This window comes from Callithrix jacchus, chromosome 1 (genome assembly GCF_049354715.1).
Source record: "Callithrix jacchus isolate 240 chromosome 1, calJac240_pri, whole genome shotgun sequence".
Taxonomy (NCBI): domain Eukaryota; kingdom Metazoa; phylum Chordata; class Mammalia; order Primates; family Cebidae; genus Callithrix; species Callithrix jacchus.
The window spans coordinates 143,363,470-143,383,563 of record NC_133502.1 but is presented as its reverse complement, the minus strand read 5'-3'; the positions used below and the strand labels follow the sequence as shown (position 1 = coordinate 143,383,563).

Here is a 20,094-nt window from a genome sequence, read left to right as displayed (position 1 = left end):
TAGCCTCCGCGGCCGTTGGCTCCAGCGCGAGGGCGGGACGGGCCGCGGGCCGTTGGGAGCCTGCGGTGCCGCGCCCGACTCTCGGGCAAAGGCTTGGCCCGGCCGCCCAGCGCTCTTTGTTCCCGCGGCGGCGAGGAGGCGCGGCCTTAGCTCGCGGAGTCGCCGGCCCGCTGTCCGGCAGATGGCCTCGCTCTCTCGCTCCCTCCCTTTTTGCCGAGGCGCAGGTGAAATGATGTCACCCAGGAGAACGCGGAACCTGGTTTGAAGAGTCCCCTCTGGCGTCCTTTTACTTTCTTAGGTTCTGGACAGGCTGCGTTTTGTTCTCAGGGGATGAAAGTTACTCTTTTCAGGGCTGAAGCGTGAGAGAGGTTGGTTTTTGAAACTGGAGTATTTCAGGTTATTGAGGACCAAAAAAAAAAAAAAAAAAAAAGTTTTTGTTTATGTCTGTATGGCTTGTAAGGTACAGTATTTTTCTTTATGGTACAAAAATAATGTGTGCTATTATTCAGTTAAAGTTGGATATGCTAATTTTTCTACCAAAAGTAGGAGCACAGACATTAATAATTGCCAGCATCATATGAATTACCATTTCGTTTTAAGGCTTGGACTTAACGTATGAAAACTTAAATGTATTCAGAGCTCATAATATAATTGTTACCTTAGAGTTGCAAGCCTGCTGTATCCTATTTGGCCTTGATTGCGAGTACTGTTATACTTGAACGTTTACCATAAATATCTTTCAATAGCAACCCTTGTATCTAGGCTTTAAAAAAAAATTTCCTTTTATAGGGACAGTTGGAATCAAAGTAAAAAGGGAACACGTCTAATGGAAGAAATAGAACTTTTGTAGAGGTACCAATACAGAACCAAATACTTACAGATGTCAGATCAGGTGTGGGTGGAGCTGGGACACACTTGGAATAAAAAGATGAAATTTCTGACTGAAAGTTTACGTAAGAATTGTGTCAACTTCAGATACCCCTTTCTCCGGGGCTTATAAATATTTTCACCTTTTGAAAACCTAATCATACATCTGTTCATTCAATTTTAAGTTGATTTTAATAACATATCTGTGAGACTTATTTCTGAGAGATTTGAAGGCCTTAGAACCTGTAAGTTCTGCCTCAGACTGATCATGTGGGCCTCAGGCCCTCATCTGTAAGACATGAAAAAAGTCGGACTTGAATAATCTGTGGCTTTCCCCCTCTAACTTCGTCTGTGATTCTAGAAGGTAGTTCGTATTTCCATACCTGTTAGGCTTTATATGTGCATCCTCTTTTTATAGTTAAATTTTCAAGGATTACCCTGGGTATTGAGAATTTTCTCTACTAAAATAGCCTCATTTTTGATGAAGAGTAAACAAGATGGCATAGTCAGCCATAACTGAATCTGTTAGCATCATAACGTGGAGTGTAGATCTATGTTAGATCTATACTGCCAACAGCATTGGATGAGGCTTTTAGTTAATTCATGTTACCTTCCTAGACTCTCTGTGCTCACTTATTTCTTTTTTGAGGCTGTGAGTGGGAAGTGTGGGTGAGAAATTTTTAGAATAAAAGTTTCTGAAATGATAAGGTACTTGATCATCATGGAAACATTGGTCAAGATTATGTCTTCTAGTTTGTTCCACCTATTTCTGTTTGTACTACCTCTAGTTTGGTTTAGGCCACCACCATTTTGTAATTCATCTTGCTGGAAAGGTAGTTCTTTTTTTTTTTTTTTTGAGACAGAGTTTCGCTGCTGTTACTCAAGCTGGAGTGCAATGGCGCGATCTCGGCTCACCGCAACCTCCGCCTCCGGAGTTCAGGCGATTCTCCTGCCTCAGCCTCCTGAGTAGCTGGGACTACAGGTGCGCACCACCATGCCCAGCTAATTTTTTTGTGTTTTTAGTAGAGACGGGATTTCACCTTGTTGACCAGGATGGTCTCGATTTCTTGACCTCGTGATCCACCCGCCTCGGCCTCCCAAAGTGCTGGGATGACAGGCTTGAGCCACCACACCCGGGCTAGGTAGTTCTTAATTCGCCTTGATTGTTGCATTGTGTCTGGGTCTACTTACTAGTTTCATGGTTGTTTTCCTGCTAAGAAAACATGTCAGACAAGTTGTCACTTCCGTTTTACCCTACTTAACTCACAGCCTTTTCTCTAGAAAGAGCAAACAGATTGTAAACATGGATTTGAACAGTATAGTTCTTGTCTAGTTCATTCATCAGCAAACGTTAACTGATAGACGTTTCTCTGGAGGAGATAAAGCATTAATGCTTGAACTCCATATAAATGAGAGAAATTTGGAATACACAGATGAAGAAAAGGGATCATGTACACAGTCTCTTCTTTTCCCAACTCTTACATCTTTTCATTTTTAAATTTTTAAATTTTTAAATTTTAGTTTTCCCAGAAGCTGGAGTCTTCCTATGTTGCCCATTTGGGACTTGAACATCTGGATCCAGGTGATCCTCCTTTCTTCACCTCCTGAGTAACTGGGACTACAGATGTTTGCCACAGAACCTGCCTCTCTTAGATGTTTCCCTTTTCTAAGGATCTTAACGTTTTACCTACCACCTATATCTAGGTTATGGAGCCCTTTCGTCCTCATGTAGTTCCTATGACAATTGTCCCTCACTTGACTGAGTCGCTTTAAGGGCAGGACTGTTTCTTTTTCCCATTTTGTAGTCTCAGCATCCATCGTGTGGCAGACAAACAATATTTGAATCATGATTGTTATTTAATAAAATCATAACTCAATCATACCTCTTTTTTCCAACTATCCTAAAACCCACAATTATTATTTAAGTAATTATATGTGTAAGTAATTAGCGGTAACCAGCCTAAGTAAAATGATTTAGACGTACTTCTTTGAGGGGAGAAAGATCTTGGTGTAGGCAAATCTAGATTTTGGAAGGGAGGGAAAGAAAAGTTTATTTAAAATATGTAACTCTTATTTTTCCCAACCTTTATTTCTGCATTCTGTTTGTGATGGATAGAGGATTTCCTTAGTTGCATGTGTTTTTCTCTTTACTTTTCCTCCTCCTCCTCCCCCTCCTCCTTTTTCTTCTTCTTCTTTTTTAAATCACTGTGAACTGGGGAAAGGAAGAAGGGGAACGTTAGGCTATTTTCACAGACCCTGTTTATGTTATGCTGCCAGAAAGACGTGGGTCCAGTTTGTTTGCCTGAACTCAAGAATGGGAACAGTAATTTCTTTTTAGAAATGATTGTCCCAGTGCTGGGCAGTAATGAACATCCCCATCCACATAGTACAAGTCCTTGAATGATTTTCTCCTAATACTGCCTATTAGCTTTTCAAAATTATTTTTTAGGTCAAGTATGGTGGCTCACGCTTGTCATCTCAGCACTGTGGGAGGCTGAGGTGGGTTGCTTACTTGAGGTCAGGAGGTCGAAACCAGCCTGGCCAACATGATGAAATCCTGTCTCTACTAAAAATACAAAAAATTAGCTGGGTGTGGTGGCAGGCACCTGTAATCCCAGCTACTCAAAAGGTGGAGGTGAGAGAATTGCTTGAACCCTGGAGGCAGAGTTTGCAATGAGTTAGGATTCCAGCCTTGGCAACAAGAGCAAAGCTCTGTCTCAAAATAATTTTTTTAATTAGAAAAGCAAATAAGTGACAGTTGTGAGTGATAAAATGATTTTATTTTTTATTCCTTTCGGTCTTTTTCACGTGTCATTTGTGAACGAGAATTGTTGAAGCTTAGGATGAATGACTTAGAAATTTTGTCTTGGCTCTTAAAGGGTAGTAACATCTCTCAGTGTTAGTTCTATTCAGTGTTTGGACCTCAGTTTTCCAGAACCAGGCTCTTGATATATATATATATATATATTTTTTAAAGGAGCATTATTAAGTTACATTTTACTTACCTTAAAATTCACTCCATTCAATTAGATTATTTTTGTTACATTTATAGAACTGTGCAGCCATAATCAATCCAATTTGTGAACATTTCTATCATCCCCCAAGGATCCCTGTGCCCATTCTGGCCTCCTTTTTGCATAACTACAAGGGGACACAGTTCCATTCCTGCTTCCAGGGTCCTTTCCTGGACCAGCTTTGAAGAATGCCATCCAGGCCTTTGAGTGCCCCTGCTCCACACTATCAAAATCGTTTCAGAGAACTCTGCTCTCAGAAAACAAAAGCCAAAGAAACAGATTTGTTTTAGGCCCAGTTTTAGAATTCTTCTCAAAAGAAAGGCGATATTTGGGTCTGATTCATTCTTAGAACCGGGGGGGGGGGGGGGTATCCCAGTAAGGAGCACAGCATTAGCTTAATGATTTATCCTGTCTCAGTAGGATGGGATGTGGGATGGACTTACTGGGCAACCACTGACTTCATTTAATGGTGATCTGCAGGTGAGTGCATCAGATCTCTTCCTTGATCAAAGCTTTTACCTTGTGTCATTGCCAACCAGATTTCTAAGAAACTTGTTACACAAATCAGAAAGACAGGCTATTAGATCATTTGCTTGCAGTTTGGAAGATTACTCTTTTAATAGTTGAATGCCTGCTATGTGCCATGTACTCTTCTAGGTGTTAGTGACGTTGTGCTGAACAGGACATGAGGTTATACATGTTTTCCTGAGGATATGCTTAAGTCATCTCATTGATTTGGCTACTCTTTAATCCTTGTAGGGAGTTCTCTTGTTTTTTTTTCCCCGAATATTCCAAGATAACTTTTTTTCTTGAATTTATGAAGTCCTGTGTATATTTAACCCCACCTTATGATCATAGTATTTAAATAATCCCCCTCCCCCCAGTAGTGTTTCTGGTTGCTATTTATTTATTTATTTTTGAGACGGAGCCTAGCTCTGTCGCCAGGCTGGAGTGCAGTGGCTTGATCTCAGCTCACTGCAACCTCTGCCTCCTGGGTTCAAGTGATTCTCCTGACTCAGCCTCCGGAGTACCTGGGACTATAGGCATGTGCCAGCACACCCTGCTAATTTTTGTATTTTTAGTAGAGACAGGGTTTCTGCTCTCTTGGCCAAGATGGTCTCGATCTCTTGACGTTGTGATCTGCCTACCTTGGCCTCTCAAAGTGCTGGGATTACAGATGTGAGCCACCGCGCCCTGCTGGTTGCTGACTTTTTAATGGCTGCATAATCAAGCAAGTGTACCATAGTTTTATTTAGCAAATATTTCTTTGTTAAACATTTAGGTTACTTCTAATTAACTTTTAATTTGTCGCCATTACTGTGCTGTGGTGACCATATTCATGCATATGGCTTTTCTCATATTTTGAAGTATAGCCTGAGAACTTTAGTTTACAGATTCAAATAATAGCTGTGTTTTACACTATTAATAAAATCTACCTAATTACTTAAAAGAGATTAACAATTGTCATCATGGAAATGGTTAGAATATTTGGAGTTTGGGATTTGAATTCATTTTACAGATACCCAGACTTGTAGCTGGAGGTGACACTAAGGACCTTACTCCTCATCTTATGTTTTGTTTTCGTCTTTTCTATTAGACTGTGATTTTAGTGCTTTTGACCGACCAGTTGGTATGCTGAAGAATGCTGTGTGGGCCTTTGTGAATACCTTATTTTGTAGAAGTACATTATGTCATACTGGCTTAAAAGTCATGTACCTGTATCCTCTTTCTCACCTTCATGGGAAAAAAAAGAAAAGGAAATGAACGAAGAAGGATACTGTCATCAGAAGCAATTTAAAAAGTTTTGGGACAATGTCTTGTCCTAAGTGCTAATTTTAGTGCAATAATTACTAATAATTCCTACAGTCTCCAAGAAAAGTTAAAATTGTTAGATATGTTACCAAAACACAGAATGGCCAGATTAAACAAAGGATGTCCTAAAATAGTAGTGTCGATGCTTAAAAGGTTAAAACTGTTTTTTGTGAACATTAGTCTTGTGAAATAGGGTTTTCTCAGTTATGCTGAATGAAGTAGTCATACAGTTATATGGAAACAGATATTAAACATAAGAAGTTTTGGGAGTTGCAGATTTAATCTGGTCTCAGGATGTTTCCTTGGCAGGACTTTTTAAATACAGCTTGCATCCTCAGAGAAAACTGAAGTTACCAAATCTAATGCTGAACAGTTGGCCTTGAGAAAAATAAAATTGTATCAGTTTTCAGGAAACAAGTTTATTATTTTTAAGTACTAAAAATAGTTTTAAATAGGCTTTGTGGAATAGTTGATACTAATCAAACTAGATTATAAAGAAGAATGTTACTTTAAAGTAGAAGGTGATTTAGTGGGTTGAGTATGAACCTTAGAATTCCATAGACTTGAGTTCAGATTATGATTTTGGTATTTCTGAAGTGTGTGACTTTAAGCAAGTTTGTTAAACCTGATGTTCAGTGTATAAAGATTGGAGAGCCCAGTTCAGTTTCTGGCATGAAGCTAGCTGTTATCAGATTGAGGCTTTAAAACCTGCTATACTGCGTGAATAAAAATGTGTTAATTTTTATATCTTTTGTAATCAAATCAGTGTAGCCACAATTCTGGAGGAAAAACTTTCACTGTGGTACAATAATTTTTATTTGAGTTGTATACATACACATTGTGTTTTTTCTTTTGTGTAACAAATTGCCACAAACAAATTTATTTGCTTGAAACACAAATATTAGCTCACAATTTCCATGAATCAGGAGTCCACCTATGGGTTAGCTGCTGGACCACCTGTCCAGGATCTTATCTTGCAGGAGCTGTGATTTCTTCCTTGTCTCCTTTCAAGTTCACTGGTAGAATGTGGTTCTTGTGAAAAGGACTGAGGTCCCCCATTTTCTTGCTGGCTGTCAATTGGTGACTGCTCTCAGCTCCTGGAATATGCCCACAACCCCCTGCCACATGGCACCCTTCATATGCCTTCTCACATCAGCTTAGTCTGAAGAATTGGCAAGAGATTCTCTGGGGAAGGACTCAGTTCTGCTTGCTTTTATTAAGTCAGGCCCAGGCTCACCCAGGATAATCTCTAACTTACATTCACCTGACTTGGACTCTTCATTACATCTGAACATCTCTCCCCCTTTGTCATTTGATGTAACCTAATCATGGGAATGAAATACATCATGTTCACAGCTGTGCCTGCACATATGGGAAAGGGGGTTGTGTAGGAGATGTACACCAGAGGTAATCTTGGGGGGCAGCCTGTGTATGCCACCTGCTACACACACACACACACACACACACACACACCCCACCCACCCACCATGTATGTGTGATTTTATTTTACCTAGAAGTAAAATAAAATTGTAACTGGTTTTAATCAAGCACGTCTATGGTTTTGTCCCAGACTTATTTTAACTACAGGATTTGAATATAGCTTTTGTCAATTATATTTGTCCATCCTTTTTTATAGACAACTGGAGCTTCTGACCAAAGGAAAGTATTGTGACTAGGAGAGGATATGCTTGAAAATTATGGTCACAGGGACCAGGTTTGCCAGTTGTTCATTTGTAGATGATCAAGATCTTAAGATTTCAAAGGAATGAGGAACGGAGGAAAAGAAACATGATCTCTATTTGTCTTTTCCCAGCCAGCTACTTGTATTAACAATTTTGTAAGACATTTTTGGGCGTGTTAGTTGAAGGCAGGATGGCCTTAGGAAAACGTCCTACAAAGGATACATATTGAGCAAATGAAAAGCTTAAGGGGATGCAAAAAGATTCCTGTATAAAAAAATGAACCATTTTGAGAGTGGCAAAGGCCCTCCTTAGATTGAGTCAGGAATGTGGAATATTCCTTTTTCTATGAAACCTTACTCTTTAGATTAACTCAGAACTCTTGCTCATGTTCTAATTTTTGCCTGTTTTATGGCACTTAAATACTACAGTTGGCTGCTCACATCTGGGTTTAAAAAAATTATTAGAATAAGTTTCTTGAGGGTAGGAGTCATGTTTTATCTTTATATCTTATTAGATAAATTCATTTACTTATTTTTAGAGACGGTCTCACTGTGTTGCCCAGGCAAAAGTATAGTATTGCAGTCATGGCTCACTGTAACCTCAAACTACTGGGCTCAAGTGAACCTCCTGCCTTAGCCTCCTGAGTAGCTAAGACTATAGGAGTATGCCCCTATGCCACCATGCCACGCTAACTTTTTGTTTATTATTTTTTTTGGGGGGGGGGAAGAGATGGGGTTTTCTCTACGTTGCCCAGGCTAGTCTTGAGCTCCTGTACTTGAGCTCTTCTCCCACTGTGGCCTCTTAAAGGGTTGAGATTACAGGTGTGAGCCACTGCATTTGGCCTCTCTCTCTATCCTTCCTAATTTAATTCTTGGCTTGTAGGAGTCAGTCAGTAAATACACCTTGATTCAGCAATGCATACTTCTGCGTAGTGGTAAAGGATAGCCCATTCATGTTTCTAGTATAGAGACCAGAACGTTTTGTACAGAAAACAAATGAATTCTAAATTTCCTGTCCTCAAGTGTTTTGTTTTTTACTTGTAGTTGAGTCTTTAGAAGTATTTGTACTCTTACCAGTGGGCCCAGTTATTTGTTTACCAGGCCTGTAGCAAACCAGGAACAAAATACTATAAAGAGGCTAAGGAAGGTAGGGATATTAATATATTAACAGCAAGGATATTAATGTAATTAGCATTCCATCTTACGATCAGTTTCTGGCTGCTTCCTTATTATCTAGCCATATTGAATGTTTTGCAGTTTTCTGGCTATACTACTCTCTCTTGGCAGTAGCTTCTCCATAGCACCGAGTGCCTACTGTTATCATAATACTTACTTCATGCAGTGATTTATATTTGTTTTCTTTTTTATAGCATATACTTCTTGAAAGTAGAAAACCATGTTTTTGTTTTTGATTTAGTGCCTGTCACCAAATAGACACTTAAGTGTAAGACTGAGTGAACGAATGAGGCAATGAAACTCTAAAAAGAAGACCACGTTATAGTACATAACTTTTAGCGTAGGGACAAGAGGGGCCAAGATCCTTTACCCCAAGAAGGATTCACTGTCACAACACAGTGGAACATATTATGTTCATGATTTTTTAATGTTACAGATTAAGTATATTTAAGTGCTTAAATTTAAGGGGATTGACCCATGATCAAGTCAAACGTTTATTTGTAAATTTATTTTTGTTTTCTAATTTTTGTAGATACTGTGGCGATCCTCCTACTTTGACATCCCAAAGTGCTGAGATTACAGGTGTGAACCACCACATTGGCCAAATTAAGCATTTAAAAAAGCATTTAAAACATGGAATTACTTTTGTGCTTCGGATTGTGTCCTTTACTCCTTAGGAAGGTCGTTAGGTTTGTGTTGAATAGAGCTGAGATTTCCACAATCAAAGATATGATTGCTATAGAAAATTTGCCACAAATATTGTTAAATCTGTCATCTTCCTTTTCATGATTATTTGGAAGGTTAACTAAAAAATAGAATGAGAAAAAATATTAATCTTGGTCCAGGCAAACACTTATCTTTCTGTACTTAAGATATGTAATTTTACCTTTGGTTTTCTTAGCATGAAGTCTGTCCTTTAGAATTTCAGAATTAACATCAGCAGAAAAAGTTACCAATAGGTATTTGAGAAACAGGAAGGACATGGTGCTCTTGGGCTGTGCTGTTTTGCTTGAGACAGTTTTTGTAAGAGAGATCCATTGCCAAGGCAACCTTTGCCATCCTTATGTTTTGATGTTTAAAATTAGTTTTTAATTTCTTTCCTGTCTCTGCTAGCAGAATCATCAAATACTTAGAAAATCCAGACTGTCCTTCATAGGCATGATTCTCCACATTGGTGCGGCTAGCCATGAACTATCCTTTTCTTCCTCTTTTTCCCAGATATCTCCCGGGGCCAATTCAGCATCTCTACCTGGCCATCCTAACAAGGTGATTTGTGAAAGGGTGAGACTTCAGAGCCTGTTCCCTCTCCTCCCAAGTGATCAGAACACTACCGTTCAAGAGGATGCTCACTTCAAAGCTTTCTTCCAGGTTCTTATATATTTACCCTTTCCCTACATAGGGCTGAAAGTCACATTCTAGGGTGTTTCTAGAAGGCTTGAAACAAATTACGCAATATCGTCTCCTTGTTTTTCTGTTGTATGTGGAAATAAATATTCTTCTTAGAGGACTTTAATATTTTTTCAGCCAGCTTTTCTGATGAATGTTTGTCTTCTTGAGCTATTCAGCCACTGTTAATTATTTGACTACTTAATATTCTTGTGTTTTGATCTTTTGGTCTTAAATCACTTGTCCTAATAGGTCAAGTTCTATAGGAAAGTAGAAGATAGTATAGAATATATGATGTTGTGTGGGAAAGGAAAAATGGAAGCATGTAAGATGTTCACTAGTTACTTGATTGGCACCCAGAGTTTGATAGTAATACACATTTTTGAGAGAAAACGTGGTTACTTGTCTTTTTTTTTTTTAACCTGTGGGGGAAAAATGTGAGTTAATTTTTTTTTAAATGTAAAATGAAAATAAGGTGTGTAAATGGCTTAAAACTCATTAGGTTATTAGCAAAATTACTGGGATCCGCCCATAGAAATCATTGGGTACCCCACTGTCAATTCATCTTCCTAGAGAAGCATGTTTTACTAATGGATGTCAGTAACACTGTTACCTCAAAAGTCAGGTTACACAGTTGCTTCTGAGAGGTAGGATTGTGGGCCAATATGTATAAACCTGAGATAGTGAAATAATTGATTATCAAGGGTGGGACTTTTGGATAGAGCCAGCTCATTTTCTGTTTGTATGAAAGCGAATGCTTGTGAAACAAAGTTGGAGATAAAAAATTTGGAGGGATCGGTTATCTAGGACTCTTCAGCATGGTATTCCTTCTTGGAATTTGTGCCAGATTCTCTGCTGTGCATGTATTAACTCTCTTTGTTTTTAGCCCTCACAATAAACTAGTCATTGGTGGTTTTTAAGATATAGAAACAGGCTATGAAAAGCTTGGTGAGGTGCCTAATCACATATCTAATTATTTGGCAGAGAAGGGGCTCAAATCTAACTTTAGCTGAATCTTGTCTACTATATATATGTGGAAGAAACTGACTTAATACTCTTACTACTGCCACCATTAAGAAGTGTTCTTTTGATACTTCTCATTACTCCCTTTGTGTCTTCAGATAATAACTCAATATAAACTTAATTTCAAATGCAAAAGTTAAACTCACGTTGTGAAAATGGAACAATAAAGTTAGAGCCAGTTGCACTTGAGTGGTGCAGAAAGATGAAATGTATTGTTAAATTTTTATTTAATAGTCTTAATTTAACCTAAGTCTTACTTTCCTTGAACCTTAAGTGCTCAGTGAACTTTCAGGGGGAAACTACAAGTTTTCTTTGCCCAGTTACAATCACTACCCTACCACTGTTCAACATGAAGCTAAGTAGGTCTTTCTCACAACCCCTTTGAGATACTGATACCTTCAACTGGTTGACACTTTTTAAATAGGGTGTAATTTGTTAGTTCCAGTTATGCTTCTTATCCGTAAAAACTTAAGTTACCACATGCAAAGGAAAACCTATCTAGCCACCTAGTGTCAAAAGTTATTCCCTTAATGTGTTATGATTTCTTCTTCTTGGCTTTCTTCTCAGGTACCTTGTCTCCCAATTATTTCTACTTTTCCTTCTTTTTAGAATAATCCATTTTAAACAGATTTACTTATGTTTTCATTTTTTTCTTCAGGCACCCTCTCTGCTTCCTTATCTTAGGTAAAATGTCTGTCTTTTCTGAGGACATCAGCCTTCTCTAGGAGTAGAGAAGTTAATTGATCCCACCACCAAGCATGAGGAGTTGGGTGTGTTGCTAGTAAGGTGGCCATAGAGGAGAAAAAATTTGTTGCTGCTCTTCTTGGATTCTTACTATTGTTCTATCACCAGTCTTTATCAACAAAAAAACTCATCCTTTTGTGAGCTTTTTTTGGGTCAGTCATCTATATTATTTATCAATTTTGTCCTTGTCCTTGTTTATTAAAAACTTCTACATTTTGCTTCTCATATTGGCTTGTTTTGTATTGCTCCTAGTAAAGACTTTTTTTAATTGCCAGAATTTTTTTTTAATTTTGCATGCTTTAATTTGTGAGTTTGTTTTAATTTGTGAAAGAGTTCATATGTGTAATTTAGAAAATATAAAGCAGATACCTATATAATAATAAAACAGTATTGCAGACACCTATATAATAATAAAACACCAGCTAGTGTAAGAAACCAGCCATTAGTAATACTTTTGAAGCCCCCATATGACCCTCCGTGTTAATATCCCATGTTTGTGCCTCAGGTACATCTCTGTTCATATCCTTTTGCTTTTCTGTATTGTTTTACCATATAAAATACTTCTTGATGTTATACTGTTTAATTTTGCTTGTTTCTGAACTTAGTGTAAATGATGTCACACATTGTATACTTTTTTGAAATTCATCCATTTAAGTGCATCTGCCTGTATACTTGATTTATCTTATTTTTAGTTTTCCATTATATATGAATATACTGCAGCTTATCTCTTTTCTTTTTGCTTGACATTTGGGTAGTTTTCTGTTTTTTTCTACTGTTATTACTAGCAGTGCTTCCAGGAATATTCTTGTATGTGCTTCCCGGTGCACATTTGGGAGGTATTTTAGTGGTTCTGTAAAAGTGATGGCTTTGTGTACTCATTGCCCACTGAAGAGATAAAAGTGTAGGTTCATTTGCATCTCTATAAAAACTCATTTAAAATTAGAATCTGAAGGCTTCATACAATATTTTAAACATTTTTAAATTAAGGTATACTTAACATAAAGTTAAGTATTTAGCATATAGGTCTGTGAGTTTTGATAAATGTATACAGATGTGGAGTCACCACCACAATGAATCTTATCACCTCCCAAAATTCCCTCATCTCTCTTTGCTGTCAACCCCAATCTTAAAGTTTTAAAATTAGCCATGTCTTTACTGTCAGTGGATTCAGTGGTTGTGATTGAACATAATAAGCTTTGAAAAAGTAATTAAGTACATGGTAAGAGAATTTCATACCTGGCACAATCATTAATTTCAGGGGTGTTTGTGGTATCTTAATGACAGCTGTGTTATAACTATTACACACCCAGCTAATTGTTGTATTTTTAGTAGAGCAACCTTTTCGCAGTAAATTTGTTAACAGAGAGGGGTCCCCATCCCAAGAGAGGGTTCTTAGGTCTTACACCAGAAAGAATTCAAGGTGAATCCATGGAATAAAGTGAAAACAAGTTTACTAAGAAAGTAAAGGAATAAATAATAGCTACCCCCTAGGCAGAGCAGCCCTGAGGCCTGCTGATTGCCCATTTTATGATTATTTTTTGATTATGTGCTAAACAAGGGGTGGATTATTCATGTCTCCCCTTTTTAGTTTTAGTAATCCCAGCCTTTGGGGAGGCCCTGATCACTTGACGTCAGAAGTTTGTTACCAGCCTGGCCAACATGGCGAAACCCTGTCTCTACTAAAAATATAAAAATTAACCAGGTGTGATGGTACATGCCTGTAGTCCCAGCTACTTGAGAGGCTGAGGCACAAGAATCACTTGAATCTGGGAGGCAGAGGCTGCACTGAGCTTAGATAGTACCACTGCATTCTAGCCTGGGCAACAGAGCAAGACTCACTCTCAAAAAAATAAAAATAGGCTATATTGGGCAACTTCCTGACATTGCTATGACATTTGTAAACTGTCATGGTGCTGATGAGAGTGTAGTAGTGAGGATGACCAGCGATCACTCTCATTGCCGTCTTGATCTGTCTCATCCTGTGACTTAGAATGCCTAACTTAATGGAAATGCAGCCAAGTAGGTCTCAATCTTATTTTATCAAGCCCCTGTTCAATATGGAGGCATTCTGGTCAAACACCTCTGACAAATTTACTACAGTTAAATTAGGTGAATGAAAATTTGAAAATTTATACACATGGAGAAATACGCCACGTTTCTGAAAGAGAAATTATTGTAAAAATATCTATACTCTAGCAAATTTGTAGACTTAGTGAAATCTGCAGCCAAAATATCAGCAGAATTTTGTTTTTAGAACTTTCAGAATTATTTTTAAATTCATACCAAAGATTACTGAATATAAAAGAGGGGGGACAAACTTTTCCAAAAATTGTCATAAGGGGAGAATATGCCATAAGAGATAGCAAATCATATTAGAAAGAAATAGCTCTGTCAGAGACCTCTGTGTTGGTATTAGATTGGTGCAAAAGTAATTCTGGTTTCAGACCATGAATTTTAAATCATCATAACAAGTCTCAAATATGTCTTTATTAATCAAAATGGGGACCATTGCAATCAACACATTTTTGATAAATATGTTTGTTCTAGTAGCATAAAAATCCCTGTTTTAGGATTGGACGAACTCTTGGGAAGTATTTTGTACATCTTCCTGGTTGTAGAAGCCTTTTCCTGGCACTTCCCAAAGCCCAACTTGCACCAGAAAGAGGTCACAGTCACTGTTTGGTGGTCTGCGCTGGTCTGATTGACTACAGCTTTCTTTCTTTCTTTTCTTTTCTTTTTTTTGAGACAGAGTTTCACTCTTGTCATCCAGGTTGGAGTGCAATGGCCTGATCTCCACTCACTGCAACCTCCGCCTCCTGAGTTTAAACGAACTCTCCTACCTCACCCTCCCAAGTAGCTGGGATTATAGGCACACACCACCACACCCCGCTAATTTTTGTATTTTTGGTAGAGAAGCCTTTTCGCAGCAAAAAGTTGGTTGTCGAGATGATTGAAGAATTGGTAGTTGGTCGGCTAGAGATCAGGTGAGTATGATGGGTGAGGCAAAGCTTTGTAACCCAGTTGGTTTAACTTTTGAAGCTTTGGTTGTGCAACATGCCAAGAATTCACGTCACAAAGAAAAATTGGGCCCTTTCTGTTGATCAGTGCTAGCTGCAGGCATTGCATTTTTCGGTGCATCTCATCAGTTTGCTGAGCATACTTCTCAGATGTAATGGTTTTGCAGGGATTCAGAAAGCTGTAGTGGCTGGGCTCGGTGGCTTATGCTGGTAATCCCAGCACTTTGGGAGATCAAGACAAGTGAATCACCTGAGGTCAGGAGTTTGAGACCAGCCTGACCAACATGGTGAAATCCCATCTCTACTAAAAATAGAAAAATTAGCTGGGCGTAGGGGCGGGGGGTGCAGATGATGAGCCAAAGTTCATCTCAAAAAAAAAAAAAGCTGTAGTGGATCAGACCACCAAACAGTGACTTGTTGGTGCAAGTTTGGCTTTGCTAAGTGATTTGGAGCTGCTGCTTGGTCCAGCCACTGAGCTGGTTGTCATAAAAAAATCCACTTTCTGTCTCAAATCACAATCTGATCAAGAAATGGCTCCTTGTTCTTATGTAGAATAAGAGAAGATGACACTTCAAAATGATGAATTTTTAAAATTTTCTGTTAGTTCATGAGGCACCTACTTATCAAGCTTTTTCACTTTACCAGTTTGCTTCAAATGCCAACCCACCATACCATAGTTGACTTTGAGTTTTTTGGCAGCTTCTCGTGTACAGTTTTGATGATTGCTATCAGTTGGTCATTGTCAACTTCTGATGGCCGGCCACTATGCTCCTCATCTCCAAGGCTCTCGTCTCCTTTGCAAAACTTCTTAAACCACCACTGCACTGTACATTAGCAGTTCCTAGGCCAATTGCATTGTTGATGTTGCAAGTGGTCTCTGTTACTTTACGACCCATCTTGAACTCGAATAAGAAAGCAGTGACAGAGCGAGACTCCGTCAAAAAAAAAAAAAAAAAAGCTTAAATTTGCCTTTTTTCTAACGTCATTTCCGTAGTCTAAAATAAACATAAATAGCAAGTACTAAGTAATTAATAAAGAACATAAAGTGAGAAATACCCATTAAAATTATATGTAACATAACCACATTTATTTAAGAATGTATTCCAATATCAAACGGCAAATTCCAACAGTACAAAAACTGCAATTACTTTTACTCTCACCTAATATATGTGGTGGGGATTTTTCAATCCTTAACTTGCATCATCATCATCCTGCATCCTTGAAACCTCTTTCTACTGGCTTCCATTACACTCCACCCTCCTCTACTATCAACTACCCAGCATTAAATGTTGGCATTTCTTAGTGTTCAGTGTTGGACCTTGTTTTCATTACGTAAATTTTGAGGGGCAATTTTGTATGTCTGCAGCTTCATTAACTATTATCTATCTATATACCAAAACTCCTAAATTTATATTCCTACCCTCTGAGCTGCAGCTGTTTACAGAACACCTCCAGGTGGGGTATCTCTCAAAGGATCTCTTGATTTCAGGTTGTTTTAGTATCTCTTTTGTTTTCACCAATGTCATGTTTATACTTAAGATATTTTAGCCTCTTTTCCACAATTACAACTTAAAATTATTACAGTTACAGATCCATGATGAGTAGAATCTAGTACTCTGGTAGAAATATAGTGGGAACTACAGTTGTAGCATCAAGCTAAATTAATTTTTGTGAACCAATGATATTTTGTGTAATTAGGAATTAAGAAAAATCTAGTACATAAGGTCACCAGTCTGTTACTCAAATACTAGTCATGCAGGCCTCCTTAGACTTAGGAAGCCACTTTGTTTATAGTTCCTTTGTTTTGGTGAAACTATAAACAAAGTGGCTTTTAGCAGTTATAGCCAATGATAGGAAAATACCATATTACTATTAGTAATCACATCATTACGATATGATTGCAATATATTATACTACTTGAGTGCTTTTCTGAGCAGTAACTGCATATCAAACTTAATTTCTTTGTTTTTTTTTTTTTGAGACAGAGTTTCGCTCTTGTTACCCAGGCTGGAGTGCAATGGCGTGATCTCAGCTCACCGCAACCTCCGCCTCCTGGGTTCAGGCAATTCTGCCTCAGCCTCCTGAGTAGCTGGGATTACAGGCATGCGCCACCATGCCCAGCTAATTTTTTGTATTATTAGTAGAGACGGGATTTTACCATGTTGACCAGGATGGTATTTCTTTGTATTTTTATGGAAAAAACACAAACTCGGATCATATCAAAAAGCAAAATTCTTGTTTTGTTTCTGTATGTTTATGGTAACTTTTGAAAACAATATTCAAAACCTCTTTTTCTTCTATGTCTACAAGTAAAATAACATTTCAGGAAAATATATTAGTTGTCTGGTTGAGAGATTGGATTTCATTGCAAAATTTTGATCTGAGGAGTATAAGAGCGATACAGCAAATGAAAGTTGTATGTGAAATGAGACTGTACATTGTGTAGTTTCAAGTCAATATCTTAAAAGTTTCCGTTTCACTAATAGAAACACATTTTACATATTATCTGGACGCAGTTTAAAAATAAAAACTTCAGCGTCTGGGGAATAAAATGAAGTAATATGTAGAGTCATTTTTCTGCTTTCCTCAGCTTTTATATCCATCTTCTGCAAAACAAAAAAGGATCTTGTCTTAATTTATAGTAACAAGTTGCTTATATAGAGTTAATTTCTAAGTGTTTTCACATATATTTAAAATGAATGAAATTTACTGAGAGTTTGCTCTTCCTGGGCCCTTGGCATTTAATTGTTTTTCCTTTATTGTTGAATAAGAAACTTCATCTTTTGTTAAAGATAATTAAGGCAAGTAGCGAATGGGAGTTTAAAGGAGAATTGATCTTAAATCATGCTGTGCTTATTTGTAAGTCTAAGGCCAAAAGTAGTCCTTCTGAATGATGATTGGAAAGAGGACCACATTCTTGAGAAATTACATTCCTCTGCACAAGTTGCCTCTTTGCTGCTTTGGGAAGGAAGTCATGAGGGCTCACTAGTGGTTGCCATTAGAGGCATATTGTAGTTACTGAGTAGAACTTGGAACCTGTTTCTGTTTTGGGAAGAGTTTGTATGGATCAGTATCTTCTGTTATCTCTAAGACTTGCTGATAGATAAAACCCAAATATATATTACATATAAAATTGTTTTTCTTTAGCCTTTAATGACTTATGACTCGTTCATCTGGAATTATGGAATGCATTTTTATGCCTGCCTCAGGTTGATTTCACCTCTCTTTTTTTTTTGAGGCGGAGTTTTGCCCTTGTTACCCAGGCTGGAGTGCAATGGCGTGATCTCGGCTCACCGCAACCTCCTCCTCCTGGGTTCAGGCAATTCTCCTGCCTCAGCCTCCTAAGTAGCTGGGATTACAGGCACGCACTACCATGCCCAGCTAATTTTTTGTATTTTTAATTAGAGACAGAGTTTCACCTTGTTGACCAGGATGGTCTTGATCTATTGACCTCATGATCCACCTGCCTCGTCGTCCCAAAGTGCTGGGATTACAGGCTTGAGCCACCGCGCCTGGCCAATTTCACTTCTCTCAATGATTTTTAAAAATATGAATGCTTTTTTATTTTTATATAAAAAAAATTAAGTGTTATAGAGGTGTACTCCTAGACTCTTTTTTAAAAATCAGCTTTAATGCTAAGTATAAAATCTGGCTTTCTTCCTTTCTTCCTCCCTTTATGACCTCTTTTACCTCCCTTGATCCGTAAATTTGTAGCAGTGTTCTATACTGTAATACCTGGACAGCATTCTATATTATGAAATAATAGAGACAGTACTTATACCAGATTTGAATCAACATCTTAGGAATTTAAGTTGTTAACACCTGGTACTTTGAAAAGTTGGTCCACTGGCCCAGAATAAACAAGGAGAGGAGGGGGAGGGAAAGAACTTCTTACCAGGAGAATTCAACATCTAAATTATCCAAGCATCATCACCTGCGATAATGGTAGAAATGACAGTTCATGGACCCTAGTCAGACTTTCTGAATTAGAGATTGGGGAGTGGGGCCAGCAGTCTGGTGTTTTTGAAACATGCAAAGGTTTGAGAACTACTGGCATAGGTGTTAATGGAAAAACCCAACTCTTTAAAATATTTTACTGAGGTTTTTTTCTGAGACAGTATGAGTGACCATGATCTGGGAAACAGTCTTGAGGTCCCGAGGAAATGTGTCCACTATAGTTGGATTACAATTTTAGGGAGGCAGGTGTTACAATGTCAATCAATACATGGAAGATATATGTTGGTTCAGACTGAAAAGACACGGAATATCTTGAAGTAGACACTTACAGATTATAGGTGGATTCAGAGGTGAGATTCTTTTAATTTGCAGTTGGTTGAAAGAGTAAAAGCCTTGTTTAAAAATTGGGACTCATCAGAAGAGAAACTTTTAAGATAAGAAAGTCTGTTAGCCAATATATGGGTTAGAGTGACCTGTAAGGGTGTGTGAGTTAACCCTGGTCTGCCTTAGCCTTATGTCCTGCTTATAATTTGGTATCTTATTGTCACAACGAGTCCATTCTGTTAGGCCCTATAATTTTTATTTTAACATTAATGCTGGTCAGCTTCACCTAAATTCCAAAAGCAGGGGATGGAGAGATACAATGAGGTGTATCTAACCTTTCTTTCTGTCAAGGCCAAGAACTCATTTTTCCCAGTTTCTCTGGGGTCTCTGTGGTCAAGAGAGTCTGTTCAGTCAGTTGCGGGGCGTGAGGAATTTAGTTTACATGGGCAATGAGAGTATCCTTCCAGATTCAACTTTGCATTTACTTTTGTCAAGAGTCCTTATAGTGGCATAGTTCTGGTTGAGTTTTATATTTTTAAGTTTAGAGTTTCACAGACAGCATGGATCATGAAAATCTGAACCCCAAATATGGTATGAGAAATGAACCTGAGTTTGAATTTAAAGCCCACACAGATCAGGTATTTCCTTGTTGAAGTTTCCTTCTCTTTTCCACTGGAATGACTTTCTCTTATCTTCCTTTTTAAGTATACTACTTTGTGAGTTTTGACTACTTTATGTAGGGGTCTCAAGTTGTAAGGCTTTATTGTCTGTCCCTCCTGAGAGCATCAAAAACGCAAATTTGGGGCTGGGCGCGGTGGCTCACGCCTGTAATCCCAGCACTTTGGGAGTTCCGAGGCAGGCGGATCACCTGAGGTCAAAAGTTCGAGACCAACCTGACCAACATGGAGACCAGACCCCCTGTCTCTACTAAAAATACAAAAATTGGCCAGGTGTGGTGGTGCATGCCTGTAATCTCAGCTGCTCGGGAGGCGGAGGTTGCGGTGAGCCAGATGGCGCCATTGCACTCCAGTCTGGGCAACAAAAGCAAGACTCTGTCTCAAAAAAATAAATAAAATATAAAACTTAAAAAAAT

At 38.2% G+C, this 20,094-nt stretch overlaps 1 protein-coding gene across 28 annotated transcripts in view; it reads left to right on the top strand.

The window, feature by feature from the left end:
- The window catches only part of RNF38 (ring finger protein 38), a 147,158-nt gene that overhangs the window by 80,234 nt on the left and 46,830 nt on the right, over positions 1-20,094 (top strand). For 9 of the 28 annotated variants that reach the window (XM_078372223.1, XM_008999396.5, XM_008999403.5 and 6 more), the window contains one exon: positions 9,769-9,918. The exons of 9 other annotated variants lie outside the window; for them this stretch is intronic. In XM_078372223.1, coding sequence (XP_078228349.1) covers positions 9,893-9,918 — 26 coding nt within the window. In that variant the 5' untranslated portion in view covers positions 9,769-9,892. Of the gene's footprint in view, positions 1-28; positions 225-9,768; positions 9,919-20,094 lie in introns of those variants that run through there. 10 more of the 28 variants (XM_078372164.1, XM_017974715.4, XM_035252051.3 and 7 more) reach the window with 5 other exon arrangements.